At 34.2% G+C, this 19,414-nt stretch overlaps 1 protein-coding gene across 12 annotated transcripts in view; it reads left to right on the forward strand.

Annotated features, from left to right (window-relative positions):
- DGKB (diacylglycerol kinase beta) overlaps nucleotides 1-19,414 on the forward strand; it is a 764,082-nt gene that overhangs the window by 141,675 nt on the left and 602,993 nt on the right. For all 12 annotated transcript variants that reach the window (XM_015133916.3, XM_015133918.3, XM_015133921.3 and 9 more), the window contains exon 3: nucleotides 16,365-16,441. In XM_015133916.3, coding sequence (XP_014989402.1) covers nucleotides 16,365-16,441 — 77 coding nt within the window. The remainder of the gene's footprint in view (nucleotides 1-16,364; nucleotides 16,442-19,414) is intronic.

Here is a 19,414-nt window from a genome sequence, read left to right on the forward strand (position 1 = left end):
TATACATACACATATATATATTTTTATTTATGACCCATCTACATGTCCTGGTGATGTCAGCTTTTGCCCACAGCAAAAGCCATCCCATTCTTCTTTCTGGAACGTTTTCTAAGGTAGAGGGTTTTGATCGTGTGTTTTTATGCCCCTCATTATTGATTATATTACTATACATGAAGATAGAACCCCTTATTTAGAGCAGCTAACAAAGGGGACTACACTGTTCAGGTTTAGTTGGACTGTCCCATCTGCTTGGTTAACTTCCAGTGCTATTTTTTGCTTTTCTCACTCTTGTGGTCTCTTCGTTACCTTCTCTGTCATTCTTCATTTACTTTAAATTCACTGACTCTATACCCTAGTTCTACATAATAAGAGTAATGCATATATCCTTCATTATCTGAATCTAATACATTATTGTAAACATGTTAAACATTGATTTTTTTTTTTATAGTAGGGGCCTGTATGCTGTTATTTTTAGTAGGGAAAATAAGAATGCATTCTCAACATATGAAAACACCCAACCAAATTTTCCCAAGTAATGATAAATACTGAAATATGTATATAAAACTCAACAAAGACTTTTTCATAATATAAAGCACTAACGTATCAATTATTTAATCATTTAACACCTAATTATTTAGCGCTTTATGTGCTTATTAGTACATATCCATGCAATGTACAATGATGCTGTCTTGTAAAGTATTAGATGCAAATTACATTTTTCTTCTAAGCAGAAGCTTGACGAATAAATAGTATGTTAAAAACACAATGAATAGAATTAATTTTTAACAAAGCAACATAAGGAGACAAGGCATGCTTTGTTTCTTTTGAAAATTAAAGCATTGAAGATATCCCAACTGAGGTACAGTGGTTGAAAGAGAAAGCTGGAAGATGTAGTCAGTGCTGCTGCTTGCTGAAGGGGAAGGATGAGCAGGAGGGAGCATGTGAGGGGTGAGAAAGGCAGAAAGTAAATGCCTGAGGTCTGGCCATGTCCAAATACAGGCAAACAATGGACAATTTCCTCCTGGTTGTTTGACTTTAGAAATGGATGCCTGTCCATTATCAACTATCAGCTGATGCCATAGACAACAACAATGGGAGGATTAAAATTCACATTCCATGTCTCCTTCCATTCACTTTCCTGGTGTCAGTGTAACAGGTGATAGGGAGAGTGTGTGATATATTCATGTCATAATCACATCCAATTGCTACATTATTTTATCTATATGATCTAAACTTTAAAGATTTTCATCAAATATGCGTGCTTTCTCTTCTAATTCACAATAATTAAGTTTAGTAATTCTTTTCTGTAATTGTATTTCACAAAAATTCTTCAACATTTTTACTATCCAATGTGGTAAAACAGGCCTCCATACCAGATTAATGTATCTGTTTTGTGTAGTTGTCTTCCAAAAAAAATTGGAAGTTTAGCGACAAACTATAGAACCATTTCTTTTTTCATGCTTTATTTATTGTTAGACACGAGATTCTTTTCATAGCCCATTTGACCAATCTGAGTACCTACCTGCTGTTGACGAAAAGAGTCAAACTCTGTAAAATGTTTTAAGAGATTTATTCTGAGCCAAATGTGAATGACCATGGCCCTTGACACAGTCCTCAGGAGGTTCTGAGAACATGTGCCCAAGGTGATTGAGGTACAGCTTGGTTTTATATATTTTTAGGGAGGAATGAGACATCAATCAAATACATTTAAGAAATACATTGGCTTGGTTCAGAAAGGCAGGACAGCTCAAAGCCGGGGACTTTCAGGCTCTAGGTAAATTTAAACATTTTCTTGTTGACAATTGGTTGAGTTTATCAGGAGACCTGGGATCAATGGAAAGGAATATTCAGGTTAAGATAAAGGATTGTGGAGATCAAGTATTATTGTGTAGAGAAATCTCTCAGATATCAGACTTCAGGGAGAGAGCAGATTGTAAAATGTTTCTTATCAGACCTAAAGGGGTGCCTGACTCAGTTGATTATCTCCCAGATCTGGAAAGAAATGAAGGAAAACAAAGTGGGAAGGGGATTCTCTATAGAATGTGGATTTTTCCCACAAGAGACTTTGCAGGGCAATTTCAAGGTAGGGCAAGGAGATATATTTTGGTGAAAATATATTTTGATTTTTTTCCCTTGTTATGCCAGAGTCAGATTGGAAAGTAAGTGACAATATAGAGGGTTAAATAAAACCCATCTGAGGATGGGAATTTATGGTTTATAGGGCATGACTCCCCAGACCCCATAGAAAAGAATTTGGGCAAGACAAAAAAATCAGAGCTTAGTCCTCATTGCTATCAAGACCATTTAATTAATCTTTCATCAAAGCAAAGTCATCTATGTAAGCACCCCCTTTAGATACCGCATCACCAACACTGGGTAATATTGTTCCCAGTCCAAAGCGAGGGTCAGGCTGCTTATTCTTGCCTCCCAATAACGAGATGCAGAGGAACTGAGAAAGAAGAGAGTTGATTTCTGTTACTGGGTACAGATAACCAGGGAAATGCCGGGAAAATATCACCAGACCAACTCAAAATTACAGTTTTCCAGAGCTTATATACCTTCTTAGCTATATGTCTGCATGTAGGTTTGTATTTATCTAAAGACATATGTAATTAACTTCTAATCTATAACTAAGATCTGAGAGTCCTGAAGACCTTCCTCTGAAGCCTCAGTTAATTTACTTTATCCACATGGGTCCAGGTGCCAGGGGTGATTACCCTTATTTTACTCATGCTACATCAAGGAGATTTGGGAAGATCATTTAGACCCCAATAAAACTTGTTTGTGGAGGTCTGAGGAGTTCCTTCAGATACCCCAGTAAAACTTGTTTAATTCTAAACAGATCCTGTGAAGAATTCCTTCATTATCTTGTTATGCTTCAAGGCCCAGGAATGGCCTAAGCAAAACTCTTGGTGGGCTTTTGTTACATTCCATCCTTTGTATAAGAGCAATGGCTCTATCTGCTTTTAATATTTAAATTAACAACTCAGTCAGTGCTGAAATAGTTGTCATGGAGGCCTGTCTGTTCAGCTGTTAGTGAAACCTGGCCTGCCACAATATGCCTTCAAGGTTGCCAATACCTCTTGGCTCTAATCATAACAGTGGCGCTAGGAGACATAAAGATCTCTTGGATATTGTCTCATAATCACCAATCCTAGAAGGAAGTCCTGGGATGTTCTAGAATTTCCTAGAGATATCAAAAGAACTATGTTTGCAAATTTTTCCTTCTTCAGTTTTTCTTGGAATTTTGATGAATGGTTACAGAAAACTTCTCTTATGAGCTTTGACTATCTATTCTTCATTTAGGCATGACACTTTAGATTTGCTACAGTTCTGACATGGAGGCATGTTCTCCCTGGACTGCTCCCAGGCAATGACCAAATGCAGTTGTGAAGGTAAATCCAGGAGATTTCTTTATAACAGAGAATCCCAACAATGGATGATGTTTGCTGGAGAACCCCTCATTGGCCTCGTGAAGACATTCTCAGAGCTATGCCACAGTATAAAGTCTTGCTACCCAATCCTTGTCTTTCTTGTCCCCTCTTGCTGCTGTTAGACCAGCGTCACAGTCTGAAAGTGCTCCTTGCCTACTCCTGCTCTTTATCCTTCACAGGTGTTTCTACCAGCTTCTTGTAACTTAAGGCTTCTCAGAGGCCCTAAATGAACATACCACTTAACAATTGTACAAAATTCCATTAGGCCCTGGGATTTTAGGGCTATGCGTCAGAGGAGGTTTGGTTGAACATCACCTTTAAAGTTTTGCCTACTGAATTCAATTAGTTGCCCCTTTAAAAGAGATATGTCCAAATCCTAACCCCTGGATACTGTTAACATGGCTTTATATTTGGGAAAAGTAATGTAAATTACTTTGTAATTACATATAATGTGATTTGTATGTGTAATCAAATTAAATATATCAAGATGAGATTATCCTGGATTTCTGATGGGCTCTAAGCCCAATGATTAGTGTCCTTGTAAGTGACAGAAAGGGAGAAGATCATGTGAAGACAGGGCAGAGATTGGAGGGATGTGTTTGCAAGCCAAAGGTTGCCAGGGATTTCCAGCAGCCACCAGAAATTAGAGGAGAGGCGTGAAACAACTTCTCCATGAGAGCCTTCAGGGAAAAACAACCCTGCTGACACCTTGATTTCAGACCTCTGGCCTCCAGAATTATGAAAAAGTAAATTTCTGCAGTTTTAAGTCACCAGGTTTGTGGTAACTTTTTACAGCAGTGCTAGGAAACAAACAAATAGTGTTAGCTTTCCTTTGGCAGATTTTACGTTTTATGTTCTTGGCAGTGTTTTTTTTTTTTTTTTTTTTTTCCGTTTCTAAATGAATTTATGAGATGGTGTTTGTTAAAAAAAAAAAATCCCAATATCAACATGACTGAGAATGTTCTTTGTAATATAAGCACATTGGTCAAAATAATTCTACAATTCACTTTGAAGACTGCTGCAGCCTCACTAATTGGAACTGCTCATCCTTGATTTTCAGATTGTGCAATGTTGCACGAACTATAAATCTCTAAAATCATCTCAAACTGGCTTTGTAACTAAACTCCTTTACGAAATTTTTCTTTTCTTTCTTTCTTTCTTTCTTTCTTTCTTTCTTTCTTTCTTTCTTTCTTTCTTTCTTTCTTTCAACTAAACTCCTTTATGAAATTTTTCTTTCTTTTCTTTCTTTCTTTCTTTCTTTCTTTCTTTCTTTCTTTCTTTCTTTCTTTCTTTCTTTCTTTCTTTCTTTCTTTCTTTCTTTCTTTTTCTTTCTTTCTTTCTTTCTTTCTTTCTTTCTTTCTTTCTTGCTCTTTCTTCTTTCTTTCTCCTTTCTTTCTTTCTTTCTTTCTTTCTTTCTTTCTTTCTTTCTTTCTTTCTTTCTTTCTTTCTTTCTTTCTTTTTCTTTCTTTATCTTTAAAAATGTTTAAACAATGTAGGACTAGCTTTGGTTTTACCAAATAAATGTCTGAAATACAGCTAAGATACATCATAAACCATCTCACTTAAAATACCCTACACATTTAGCCAGTATTTGAGCAGGCATTTTTTAATTTGATAGCAAATTATGACAAAGTTTGTTACAACAAATATTCTAATGTAAGAACATAGATTGTGAAAGGTGCCATTTTGTACAAATGAAGATTTTAGATTTCCCTTCTATATACTATTTCACAGGGATTTTTAGAACTAAGAAACAACATGCATACCTGCAGTGTTTTGCCTCCAGTCAGTTCTCCTCCCCCACATTTTTTAAAAATATAAAGATTGATTGTCACATTGTAGGCAATGTTCACAGCTTAATGCAGTCAATATAAGCTTTTAGAGAGCTTGATCAAATGATTATTTTTTACAGTAATAACTATAATTCTGAAGATATTCCTGAAATATAACACCAGTGCCGATATTACTGGAGGTACTGATACCATTGGGGAGTTTGACATGCTAGAAAATGGATCTCTTTCTGAACTGAAATATTTTCTTCGCCTTCCTTGTATTTTTCAGTTTACCTGGTGGTGGGATTAGAAACTGCCAAGTTCCTCAATGTAAGCTTGCTGTTTAAAAGTGTGGTAGGGATTCAGAGGAGTGAAAATTAGAGATAGGAATATTAGGAAGGGAATGTTTAGGAGGTGTGGGGCTGCAGGTACTCGTAAGTGTCTGGAGATATGCATTATCATAGAATCAGAGAATGCTGTAGCTGGAAGAGTCCTTAAGTATTGTTTCTTTGAAGTACCAGAAAGAGAAAATGAAGGTCTACTTTGTGAGAAAACTATGCTATAGATCATCTAAGAGCCAAGATCGGGAAGCAAATCCTTCAACTACGTTTAATTATGTGTACAGTTAGTTATAGCCTTCTCACATTAAAGCTTCATACCTCCTGACGTACCGTAAAGATGAGGGGATGCATAAAGTCACAAGGTAAATATGACACATTCCTGAATTTTGTTCTCCATGTAAGATTTGGGGACAATATTTTGAGTTTTATGTTCTCTAAACTATGTATGTGAGCAAATAATATTCCTTAAAATGTATATACTCGCAGGATAAATAGACTTTGGTTTCTCCATACTGCCTAATATTGTTTGTTGGTAAGTGTACAGAGAACTGAATCTTTTTATGTTCAGAAACTAATTGGAAACTTTAGTAATTTTGTATTGTCTTAAAACAGGATGTTATTAGCATTGTGACTAGAGAATACGGAATTGTTACCAGAATGTTTGGTTTCTCAGTAAGTGTTTTGCAACCCACATAAGAACTTAAAAAATAAAATAAAATGAAACTGTCATCTTCTGAACTAGCGTGGGTTTAAATATTTTTAATGTACACATTCAAAAATGTAACTCATACTTGCATTTCCTTAAACGTTTTGATCTAAACACATAAAATGACTGCATTTAATTCTGTTGCCCACAAAAGTGAATTTTCCATCACAAAAAAATATACAATTTCTATTTTACATATAACTTTAAGACATCTTATATTGTATTCAAGTTGTTGGTTAAAGAGAGGAAGTTAAAAGCATTTAGTGAAAACGTAAAAGAAAATTAAGAAAATTGTGAATAATCTGAAATTAAGGTTATAGAAAAATGAAATCCCCAGGGCTTAGCTTAAGGCCTGATGGCACAGGTGATGACAAGGGCTCACTGTCAATGAATATATACTGTGCACCAGCTACTAATCCCAGCCTAAGGACAAAGATAACATTATTTTTATATCCACCTAACAAAATAGCAATATTATCACCACAAATAGTGAATGGTAGTTAAGCAGCACTTGTCAATCTTCCTTCCTACTTAGGTAAACTGTCCATGCCTCCACTCTTAAGCCAGACCTGCTGTGAAGAAGATTGCATTCTCTCTTACCCACTAAAGGACAACATTCTAGTGGGTGTTTAAAAAAAATTTTTTAATTGTTTATTTTTTTACTCTTGACTGGATAATTTCTATTAGCAAGCTATTTTTTTTTTCTCTCTTTTCTTAAAAAAATTATTTTGACTTCACTTCTTGCAGTCTAGCTACTGCCCAAATTCTTTCCTTCTATGGCAAAAAAAATGTTTTTGAATGAGCTGCCTATATTTGCTGCCTCCCATTCCTCTCATCATATTTTCTCTTAAACTCACTCTGGGTTGTTTTTTTCCCCAGCTACTGAATTGAAACAGCCCTTGAAAGTGACACAAATGATTTCCGTCTTGCTAAACTTAAAAGTCTTACTAAATCTGCTCCTCATTTAACTTGATATTATGTGACACTTTGCTTTTACGACATATTATTTTTCCTAGTATTCTTGCTATTTCACTAAGCATTCATTATTAGTTTCCTAGCAGATTGCTTCTCTTTTCCTGGTACTTGAACTGCAGAGTGCTCCAAAACTCAGTCCTTGCTATCTTCCTTATCTACAATCACTATCCATGTGATGTCATCCAGTTAAATACTGTTTATATAGATATGATATTCAAATTTAGTGCTTCAGCCCAGGCTTTTCTACTGGATTCCACACTCATAAATAATTGCTTTACTAATGGCCACACTTGGATATCTAATAGATTTATCAAATATAAAATGCCTAAAACTAAAATTGAAGATTCTCTATTCCAAACATGGTTTATCAGCAGTGTTCATCATTTTACTTATTGGCAACTATATCCCTCCAATTGCTCAAACTTACAACTTTGGGATTCTTGACACATTACTTTCACAACCCATATCCAATCAATAAGGAAATTCTTTTGGTTCTACTTTCAAAATAATTCATCTTTCCTGCTCCACCACTAACATTTTCATGCCATCACATCTCTATGCTGCATTGATATAAGAATGTCTTAATAATGTATTATGTTTGTATTCTATCTTCTTGCACTAGAATACAAACTATAGGATTAGGCATATTTTCTGTTTTGTTCAATGATATATTCCAATAGTTAGAACAGTACTCGTTCTAAACTCAATAGGTGGCTTGAGAATATTTGAAAGAATGATTAAGAAGTCATAGCTGCAGACTTTTATTTCTGTTCTTTATCTCCAGATTTGTCTTGACACACCTATTTATTCTTTCTAAAGTACATAAAATCCCATATAGATTGTTTCATTAATTATTGCTTATCAGAGTTGAATGTTAGCACTCTTTCCCAACTACACATTAATAATGTCATGTGGGAGGCTTGAAATTGTCATAGTGGAAATATTTACAACACAGCAATTGGCAAACACTACAGTATGTACCCTCCACGTACTGAACAGTTGTTAAACCTTTACCAGCACACTATTTGTCCACACCAGTCAATTCTGTCCCTAATAATATTTCTTAATTAGCAATTATGTTTTCAATAGAAATTTTTAGTTATAGTATAGATGACTGGCTCAAAGGCAAGTATACTCTTTTTCTTAATGTATTTTCTACACAATAAAATATGTATAAAGGTGGAAATTATTTCATAGGTTCCTAGTGTCTGGATAGGGTTTCTGGATAAATTAGCAGATATTTGTCTGGGTTCCTGGCTAAATTAGCAGATATTTGTCTTTCAAAAAAGAAAATCACTCTTACAAATATTTTGTGCAAGGCATTGGATTAGATTCATACATCAAAACATTAAATGTAGATAGATGAAGGAGTAAAAATTGCTAGCAAATACAAGAAACAGTTAATAAAAACTGATGTTTAAGAGGATTAACAATGATAACAAATATGAAAAGGAGAAAGGAAATTTTCTTCATATTCTCAAATCTATAGTCATTTTGGAATTAACTAGTTTTTATTTTTCATAAGTAGAAATACTTATTGCTCTATGTGTAACAGTTTGCTCAAATATATTATGCCCATTATCATTTTAAGCTAACAATGATTCCAAGAGCTTAGCAGGAACAGGTAGAGAGTGACTCGCACTCAGAGCAGCTTAAAGGATTTGCCCAGAATCCTGTGGTGATCCAGAAGCAAAGACCTGAACAGAGGGTTTGGATTTTGTACAGCTTTTCCTTCTGTAGCAGTATCATTAGAATATTATTCTTAGGATTTTAAAAAAATCCAAGTTTATAGATTTCAAATAGAATATAAACTGCTACAAGATAGCTGTTATTATTTTTAACAATAGTTCCATATTTCTTTTTCAATCTCTTTGTACTTTTATGAAAATTCTCACACAAGTACATATAAACTTCTGTTTCTTAGTAACTAGTTCTCTAAATCTCTTATTCTATAGTCCTGTAGGTATTTATTTCCTTTCTGCTGCTGGCTATAAGTAGAACTTCTTTTATATTATCTGGGGAATTTCATTTAATGACAATATTATTTTCTAGATCTCTCTGCTGGATTCCAAAATGCTATTTTTGCTATTGTGACCTAAGGTGAGAGTAAATAAATCTTTAAATAAAATGTTCTCATGAGGTTTTTTTTGCTTCCCTAAAAGAAGTTCCCTGTGTAGCAATCAGACAAAATATATATTCATTCATAGGAAAATTTAACAGGATACAAATTGCTCATTGACTCTTACTTTCTTTATGCATGTGATTAAGGATCAGAGCAGTGATTAATTCCATCTCAGCTGCCTATAAGACTCAATTGAGAGGCTTTTTTTAAAGGTCCTCATGACTAGCCAGTTATGGAGATGTAGGCCAATTAAATCTTCATCACTGTGTTTTGAGCGCAGACATCAGCGAATATTAAAAGCTCCCCGGCTGATCCTGATATGGATCCAGGTTTGAGTATTACTAGATGAAGATAAAGCGCTATTTCACCACTTTTAAGTACTATATAGCTAAGGGAAACTTTATGAAATGTAACATTGGACTGAATGCTACTATATTGTCTGTACAACAATGATACAATTTAAGTATACAATTTTACAATTAAATTATATAATTTAATTATAACTTTAAATTTAACATTTATATAATTGACAAAGATATCAGACACATTAATGCTAGCTAAGTATTTAAATTAGAAAAATCTTCTCTTTAAACAGTTGAAGTTGCAGAGCCCTCTCTACTACAGGGTTAATACAGTTCCTGAAAAAATGCTTTTTGCTGAGCACAAGAAAAGTCTCCTGGGCCATGAACATCTTTTGTAATAAGAGGGAAAATCTATGTGGGGAGGCTTAAATTTTAAAGGAAACTTTTGAAAGCACTGAACTGAGAGACCCGAAATATGACTTTTCCATCGTCCCACTGAACCTCTCTCACTTTGTAAAAACTATCACACTGGCCTGGAAAACCAATATCTTTACTGAACGTGGGAAACATGGCACTATTTTGGTAAAACAAAACAAAACAAAACAAAACAAAAATCATATAGTGAACCTACAGTCAGTCCACTAAAAACACATTATTTATAAAAATGACAAATGCATTTTGTAAGTTGGGTCTTGACTTTAACAGTAGAATATATGATAGTCTCTTCACAGCAGCTATGACTACTATTTAGGTGGCAAAATTATTGGCCTTGACTTTTAAAATATATTTACTGTACAGGAGTTTGAATCACTACTGTACATTCTTTTGGCTGTGTGATATTAGCTGTGTAATAACAAGGTTCCTAAGCCAAATTGTAAACTTGTATTTGTTATTTTTCCAAAGTGACGAGAATGGTTTTGGGTCATATACAATAGCTTGAATCATTATATAAAACTTTTTTAGCTGTGTGATCCTAAGTAGGTAATAATTTCCTTAACTTTGATCTCTTCGTGTGTTAAGCAGAGGGAATATTTGTTAACATTATTGTGAGTTTTAAATGACATAATAGAACGCTTTGCAAACTCTAAAATGCTCACGCATTCAAGTTATAATTAATAGCGTTACTAGTGCCCAATACACAAATCGGATGCAGATTCTAAGAGTTATTATGGGGTGTCCCATGGAGCATGAGTTATGACCTACTGTGTTTGAGAAGGTCCTGAGAGATTTTGTGGATAAGTTGACAGATAAACCGTGCCATACATTATGTTGAACTTCACTCGACATTGGAGAGATTCCTGAGGAAAAAAAAATCATCAGCAAAAGAAGAGCTCTAAAATCATGGGATGCCTTCAGAATTGGATGAATGGATTTTGAATAGTAAATACGGAAGGTATAGAAAATAACTGTTGGAAGACAGGTTTGGATCATATTTTTACACACCTATGGTGCCAAGAGGAGGAGTTTGTGTTTCAATCCAAAGGCAAGAGGAAACTGCTAAAGGGTGATGATTTGTTTAAAGTCACGTTTAGGATGGAACAAAGGAAGAAGGATTTATTGGGCACCAGACATTCTGCTAGACACAGTACTGCCAGATCCCTATCATTATTCTAATTTTAAATATTAGAAAACTGAACCATAGAGAGGTTAAAAATATGCCCAGGGACATTCAGCCAAGAATTCCAGAGCCAAGATTCAAACCTAAATCTAGCTGGCTTTAAATCTCTCCATTACTTCATGGGGCCTTTGAGATTAATCTGACAAGTATGTGTTGAGTTTTTTGGGAATAAAGAGGCAAAGAGGCAGGAAAATCACAAAGGAAACTCACTCAAGTTGTAACAGATGCCTAAAGAGATGTGAGAGGAACTAAAAGTGTTTCATTTTTCATGTAGTACTTTTTTAGGATCCATTTGCTATTTTCTAAACATTACCAAATGCTATTAGTCATTTATTTATTTTCAATTCAGGCTAATGTAAAGGGGCTTTAATTTTTCTTGAAAATCATGTAAAAATTCTGAACGTTGTAAAAGTAAATAAAAATTTAATATTGATCCCTAACATGTAGCTCATTTAACTTGCATGGCATTGTTTATTACATGACTCAGCCAAAATGAGAAGATTCACAGGGTGTGTGCATTTTGGGGGGCCCCTGGAACTACTCAAGTACCAGAGCAGGTGATAGAAAGGTAAAGTATAGGAGAAAGTCAACTCATCTACCCATAAACATTTTCTTTGTTCTTTCCCAGCTCATTCCAAGAATGTTTGCTTAATAAAACACCTCCCACTTTCATGCTTAGTACCATTTTCAGCTCTAAGGTGATTCTGATAGTGATGAAAAAGACAGCCTCTTGTCTCAGCTGTAGTTATTGGTATAGTATTAAATTACTTACTGGGAAAATGGATATGTTAGTCAAAGGGCAGTAATTTGTATTCACTGTTGTTTTCCAAGTATCCTGCCCTGCTAGTCAAGCCAAGCATAGGAACCTCTGAAATTAGCCCCATGTTTCAGAACTTCCCCAAGTCATACCCCTCCTTTGCTTTCCAGGAGATCCAATCTTTTGTGCTGTGCATCTGTCCAGCTCCCTTATCCCAAGAACTAAACCTGCCGTTTTCAACCTGGCTGCTTAGCACTGGGTTGCCTAGCACTTCACTGGTCAATCTTCCAGGTTCTTTCTCCCATTACAGACATGTGTTTACTAAACTGATCTCCAAGCTCACAGCTGCCTGCCTGGCTGGCTGCTTGCCTGGATTTCTCAGCATTGCTCAGCCCAGTATCTGTCACTGTGCTCTTTCTTGAAGCTCTATTATTAGCTGAATTATGACTGAGGCCACATCTTACTATCTGTTCATCCAGGTATAACTTCCTCTGTTTATTTTGTCCTAGAAGGCAGGTCAGGCCTAGTTATAGATCCTTTCCCCTCTCCACTGCCCCAATGTAGTTTTGGACAGAATGTAACTCAGAGTTGGCTCAATAAAAAAGATAGGAATGTTTATGGTGATAGCTCATAGGAAGAAATTTGGACAAGCAGTTAAGTTACAAATAAGATAAATGTGTGTTCCCCCACGAAAGAAGGTAAAACATAGTAGTAGGATTTTCACAACTTAGTGCAATTTGGGTGCCTGAGAAGACACGTAGATAATTCACGTAAAAAAAGTGCTGTCGAGAGGTTATGGATATCCCGAACTCTCTGATGTTCCATATGCAAATCCTGATCCTTAGAAGATTGACCAGTCAAGTCAGGGCCTTAGTCTTAGAGAAACTGGGTCCAAGAAATCTTATTGAGACAGGAAGGTAAGAACAAGATAGTGCTCTAGTTTCCAAACTAGATTGTGAAATGGAGATCAGCTCATAGTTAAACTTCAGATATTAAGATATTAGAACTGGAACTTGAGAATTGGAGAGGCAGTGAGTTGAATTGATAGTGATTCATCTGAATATCAACTAGAGCAGCTTAAATTGTCTCAGGCCACGTCATTATTGAGCCCTAGTTCACGGAAAGGGGAGTCATATATCTAGAGGTTTTTGGCTGTTAATTTAGCTCATGATTTCTCTACTAAGAATATTCAGTATAAACTATGACCAGTACATTTTATGACTAGTAAAATGTTGTAGGAATAATTTTATGAGCTTTCCCTTTTTCTGCATCGTTTATAAATAATTATTGAATGTGTTTTTTACTCTCATATAAACTTGAAATGAAAAGGTCATCTAAGCAGTGTCTCTAAAGTTGTGTGGGAGGCCTATGTGGGAGAAACCAAAATTGTTTTCCCCGCCTTCCATTTTATCATTGGCTTAAGATATGGTTAAAATAAACATGGTCTATTGAGATACGATATTCCATAATGTATGCCTCTGTTTATGTGTGTGTCTCTGTGCGTCTGCACAGTATGGGTTACATCTACGGTTATGGATAAAAAGAAGTAAAAGCGGTTCTGCTAACTTATAGTAGTGCCTTATTATCCACAAAGAAGGATTTGAGACTAAGGAATCAGCTTCATGTCTCTTTTTAATATATAGTTTGGTCTCAGTAGTGTAAGTTTTCTAACAAAGTACATACAGAAGCAACTACTGTAATTTATTGCCATTTAGGAATAGCTCTGATTAATTTAATCTCAATATTTATTGCAATTCTGTTGTTTCAACTTTGTGATAAAGGTGAAAGGTGTGCAAAAATGAAAACACACATTTTCTGCCCTAGAACAACCTCCAATCTAGCAAGGGACAGGACATAAAAAATTAACCCTGATCACAATGTGGAAAGTGCCAGCAAATTATATACCAAAAAAGAAATACATAGGAAGCTGTATAGGCATCAACACACACGTGCGCGCACACACACACCCCTCAGAGGATGTCCACAACAAAAAGACAAACCGTCCAATTAAAAAATGGTCAAAGAACTTTAATAGACATTTCTCCAAAGAATATACCAATGACCAATATGCATATAAAAAGATGCTCAATATTATTAGTCATTAGCAAATGACTAATCAGATGTAAATCAAATCATTTCACATCCACTAGGACGGCTATAACGAAAAAATGGTTAGAAAATAACAAGTGTTAGTAAGTATATGGAGAGACTGAAACCCTTATACCTTACTGGTGGGAATGTAAAATGGTACAGCTGTTGTGAAAATCAATTTAGCAGTTCCTCAAAACATTAAACATAAAGTTACTGTATGGCCTGGCAATTTTACTCAAAGGTATATAGCCAAGAGAACTGAAATATATGTTTATACAAAAACTTGTACACTTGAATGTTCATAGCAACATTCTTAACATCCAAAACCTGGAAAGAAGTCAAATATACATCAGCTGATAAACAGATTTTTAAAATGTAGTATATTCATTATAATGGAATATTGTTCAGCTATAAAAAGGAGTGAAGTACTGATACATGTTATAACATGGAAAAATCTGGAAAACACTAAACTAAGTGAAAGAAGTCAGACACAAAGGAAACATATTATATGATTCCATTTACATGAAATGTCCAGAATAGGCAAATCCATAGACACAGAAACTAGATTAAGGATAGCCAGAGGTTAGAGGAGAGAAAATACAGGAAGTAACTGTTTAATGGGTATAAGATTTCTTTACAAGGTGATGAAAATATTATGGGATTAATTAGTAGTAATGATTGCACAACATCATGAATATGCTAAAAATTACTGAATTGTACACTTTGAAATTGTTAATGTAGTCAATTTTATGTGACATGAATTTTATCTCACTTAAAAGTACTGTTTCACAGGCTGTGCACTGTGACTTATGTCTGTAATCCCAGTTCTTTGGGAGGCAGAGGCAGGCAGATCACCTGAGATTAGGAGTTCGATACCAACCTGGCAAACATGGTGAAACCCTGTCTCTATTAAAATTATAAAAATTAGCCAGGCATGGTGGTGGGCCCCTGTAATCCCAGCTACTTAGGAGGCTGAGGCAGGAGAATCTGTTGAACCCAGGAGGCAGAGGTTGCAGTGAGCCAAGACCATGTCATTGCACTCCAGCCTGGGCGACAAGAGCGAAACTCTATCTAAATATAGAGTTTCACACACATACACAAACCCACAGAATTTACCATATAAAGAAAGGAAATGATACATTCCAAGTAAAAGTATAATTCACAAAATATAGGTATTATGTATTCAATGGGCATGTATGAGAGAGTTTTCTAGCAGGATGTTTCAAAAACTAATTTGTGAATTAGTTTTCTGGAACTGGGAAGTATTTCGTGGTAGTCCACATATCACTGACTCTTAGCGAAGGTCAACAAGAATTAGATGCAAATGGTAGCAAACAGTTTTCCATGCTCTGTTCCATAAAAGAAAATGGGAAAATCTACGTATTTCCTACATTTTAATTTTAAGGGTTTTTTTCATTATTATTCAAACTTGATTAAATATTAAGATGACTCATCCATATTTCTTAGCTGTTATTTCCTTCTAACTTAAAAGTGCATTGTAATTCTGAGATTTCTCAATCAAAAATTATATTTCAATATGTATAATGAGCAATATTTTAGTAGACTGAATGAATATATCTATATCATATTAATGTATTTAACTTTAATTGTAATAATATTTATGATAATTATTTTATGACATTATTTTATTAACTTAAAATTTCTTGTCACCAACTAATAAGATGAAAGGTTTAAAAATAATAGTACTTTTGAAGAAAATAATTTATAATTATTTTGGTAATATGTCTAAGCTTTGTTTCTTCATTAAATGGGGTAATCTTTATACATAACAAAACTAAAATGTTATTCACAATGCATATATAAGGTAAAATACATGACATAACTAAGTTAAAGCTTACTTACTAAAGCTTTAATTTAATTACTAAAGTAAGCTTTAATTTAGTTGTGTTATGTGTGTAGAGAAAATTCTCCTTAAAAATATCTACAAGATACTAAATCTGTAGCTTCCCTCTAAATGGACTCACCATTGAGGCTTAGCTACACATTTTATTTTTCTTATCCAGCAGTATTGTTTTTATTTAATGCAGTGACCTTTTTGTTTCTTTGTAATTTCTTTTCCAATCATACAGCCTTTTAAAAATGGCAATAGACATTTTATATGTTGGTTTTTAAATTTAGTTTCTGCTGATACTTGTTTACATTTTAAGTGGTCTCTGTTTCTGGACTGGGCTATACAATCACAATATGTGCATATAAACAATTTTTGTGTTTTCTGTTTTTTATAGATTCTACAAAGAAATTAAAGGATGTTCTTGAAGAATTCCATGGTAATGGTGTGCTTGCAAAGTATAATCCTGAAGGGGTAAAACTTCTTTTTCTTTATATCAGTTTCATATATATGCTTGGAAGAGGATATTTCTTAATGAAAAATTCTTGGAAAAATGTGTGTGTGTGTGTGTGTGTGTACACATATACATTATATATGTATGATACAGATGTGTGTGTGTGTGTATATATGCACACCATAAACCATTTACCATGTACCATAACATAAACAAAATTAAGTTCATAATGCACTATTCTAGAAGATATATTAAATGTTGTACAACATTTTTCATTCAAATAACTCATCTATATTGTATGCTTGAAAGAATATGAATCATTTAAGTGTAGTGTTTGTTATTTTCCTAGAAGTCAGGAAACAGCATTGGATAAAAGAGAGAAAGAATATGCTTGGCTCTCAGTCTATGACCCACAAATTTCAATCCAAAATGGATATTGGTGTAGGGGTAGGGAGTTACCCCTTTCAGGCAATTATTTCCTTGACCAAGGAAGGATTTTGTGTTGCTTATACCAGGTCTGTAACCTTAAGGAGACAACTTGTACAAAAAGAGAGGGATTTTTTTTTAATCTTCTATTTTACCTTTTACCAGTAAGCTTAAGATTTCTTGAAATCATTTTCTTATGAAAACTTTGCATGTCTTGTCAATTGTTTTTGAACACCATGCTTGAATGAATGCCTTTTCCTTCCTAATTGTTTGTTAAGTAACCTATTTAATATTAGTTGAGAGATGTTACATTTTAAATGTTTGATCACCATTACTGTTAGTTCATTTGTAGGTTCAGAAGGCAACATTAGGTTGCTTCAAGCTTCTCTTTGCAAAAGATTCTTTTGTCGGGATGTATTAACTAGATAGATTTGTTTGCTGACTAAAATGTGACTTATTTTTTGCGATTATTGTTTCATTTTTGTATGTTTGCAAGAACAGACTTCTTAGTTATCTTTCAATATTGTACTTCCCTGGGATTTATAGAACTTAATTTTAGTTATCATAACCCTCAAGCTATTCAAACTGTTTTGAGATTTCCTATCAGTATTTCTCATAGTTAGCTATTTTTCATGTCATATATTCTTATTCTGTCTACATTCTGGTACATTACTGTGACTTTTAAAACTCTTTAGGTTGGAATTTATTTTCTTAAAAAATAAAATTAATATTGGTGCCCATAAATGATGGAGAAAATAAAGGCTATTTAAAGCCATTACCATTTTTCTGTATTGGAAAAAAAATAGATGTTTGACCTACATTTCCCTCATATTGTATTTTTCTAGATGGCATAGAGAAGGGGGAAAATAAAGTTAGCAGCTAAACTTACAAAACCGAGAATTTCAAAGCCTAAGAAAGCAGAGTGGGGGCCGGGCGCGGTGGCTCAAGCCTGTAATCCCAGCACTTTGGGAGGCCGAGACGGGCGGATCACGAGGTCAGGAGATCGAGACCATCCTGGCTAACACGGTGAAACCCCGTCTCTACTAAAAAATACAAAAAAACTAGCCGGGCGAGGTGGCGGGCGCCTGTAGTCCCAGCTACTCGGGAGGCTGAGGCAGGAGAATGGCGTGAACCCGGGAGGCGGAGCTTGCAGTGAGCTGAGATCTGGCCACTGCACTCCAGCCTGGGCGACAGAGTGAGACTCTGTCTCAAAAAAAAAAAAAAAAAAAAAAAAAAAAAAAGAAAGCAGAGTGGGAAAAGTAAAGATGAATTATAGCACTGAATTGCTACAAGAAAAAAAAAATTGTCATTAATATTTATATTCACAACAATACTTGAAAACTTATTTGCTTATCTAATCTATATACAGGGATAAAACCTGTTTTTCTCCCTAATGATAGCTGCTGGCTACAAACTCAGTTAAGTGATCTTGTTTGCAAAGCAGCCTTTTTGCTGCAATTTTTTTTTTTTTTTAAATTTATAGGGCTCTCAAGACTTAGTCTTACTGTTATTATATATTTCATGAGAATTACCATTCACCATATACTACATTTATTTATTAAGGTAGTTATTAGACACATTATTAGACACACATATCACCCTTTTCAACCATGTTATACCTTTCATAAATGTACAGATGTATTGTTGAAACATGTTATTAAAATAATGAACAGTTGAAAAACAAAAAGATCTCATTACAACTCAAGAACAATTCTAAATTAAGAGCAAAACCACTCTCTTATCTTAATTAATTTTGATAACATTTTTCCTTCAGAAGAAAATTTTAAGGTTTATATAACCATTTTAAAAACTAGTATGTATCTTCTAAAAGTCAATCGAAAATAATTAGGACTATCTAATGATGAGAAATAAATCTTTATGACCTTAAAGTTCTCTTCAATACATGACCTCATCCAATTTATAAAAAATTACTCTTACAAAATGACAGAATTCCTAATGTCAGTTCACATGTGAAGTTATCACTCTCCATTGGCTTGTCAAGTTGACCCAAAGTTGTTTGCACTGATGACTAGTTAATGATGCTCAATTATACAAGAAAAAATGGACAATTGAGTAATCCAGCCTGAATTTGGAATGATAATTAATTCATTGTTTTCCAAAAGGAACATAGCTTGTATCATTTACATAAAATGTATTGGCAAAAATTAAATTGCTTAACCTCCTACAACATAAAGCTATTTAAATGGTAGATGTACTATTTTGCTTATAATTCCCTTGAATTACTGAATTTTTAAAGTGCTGGGGATAAAAATTTAACCCAAAAAAGATGTGACCTGTTGAAGTCTATTTTAATAGAGAAAAAATATTAGGTATAATTTGTGAATGAATCATTTACTTTTAATTCCTATTAAAGATCATTTGATAATCGTTACTTGAAGAAATGAATAAGAGAAATCTAAACAATGGCCTTAAAGATTCTGTAGGAATAAAAACCTTTCAAAGGCCTTGAGATTCCCAAATTAATAAAATTATAAAGTTTTTAAATAAAGAAACTATTCTAAGAAAAGTGAAATAATTTGTCCAAAACTTACCAGCTAGCTCACAAC

Source organism: Macaca mulatta, chromosome 3 (assembly GCF_049350105.2).
Source record: "Macaca mulatta isolate MMU2019108-1 chromosome 3, T2T-MMU8v2.0, whole genome shotgun sequence".
NCBI classification, from domain to species: Eukaryota; Metazoa; Chordata; class Mammalia; order Primates; family Cercopithecidae; genus Macaca; species Macaca mulatta.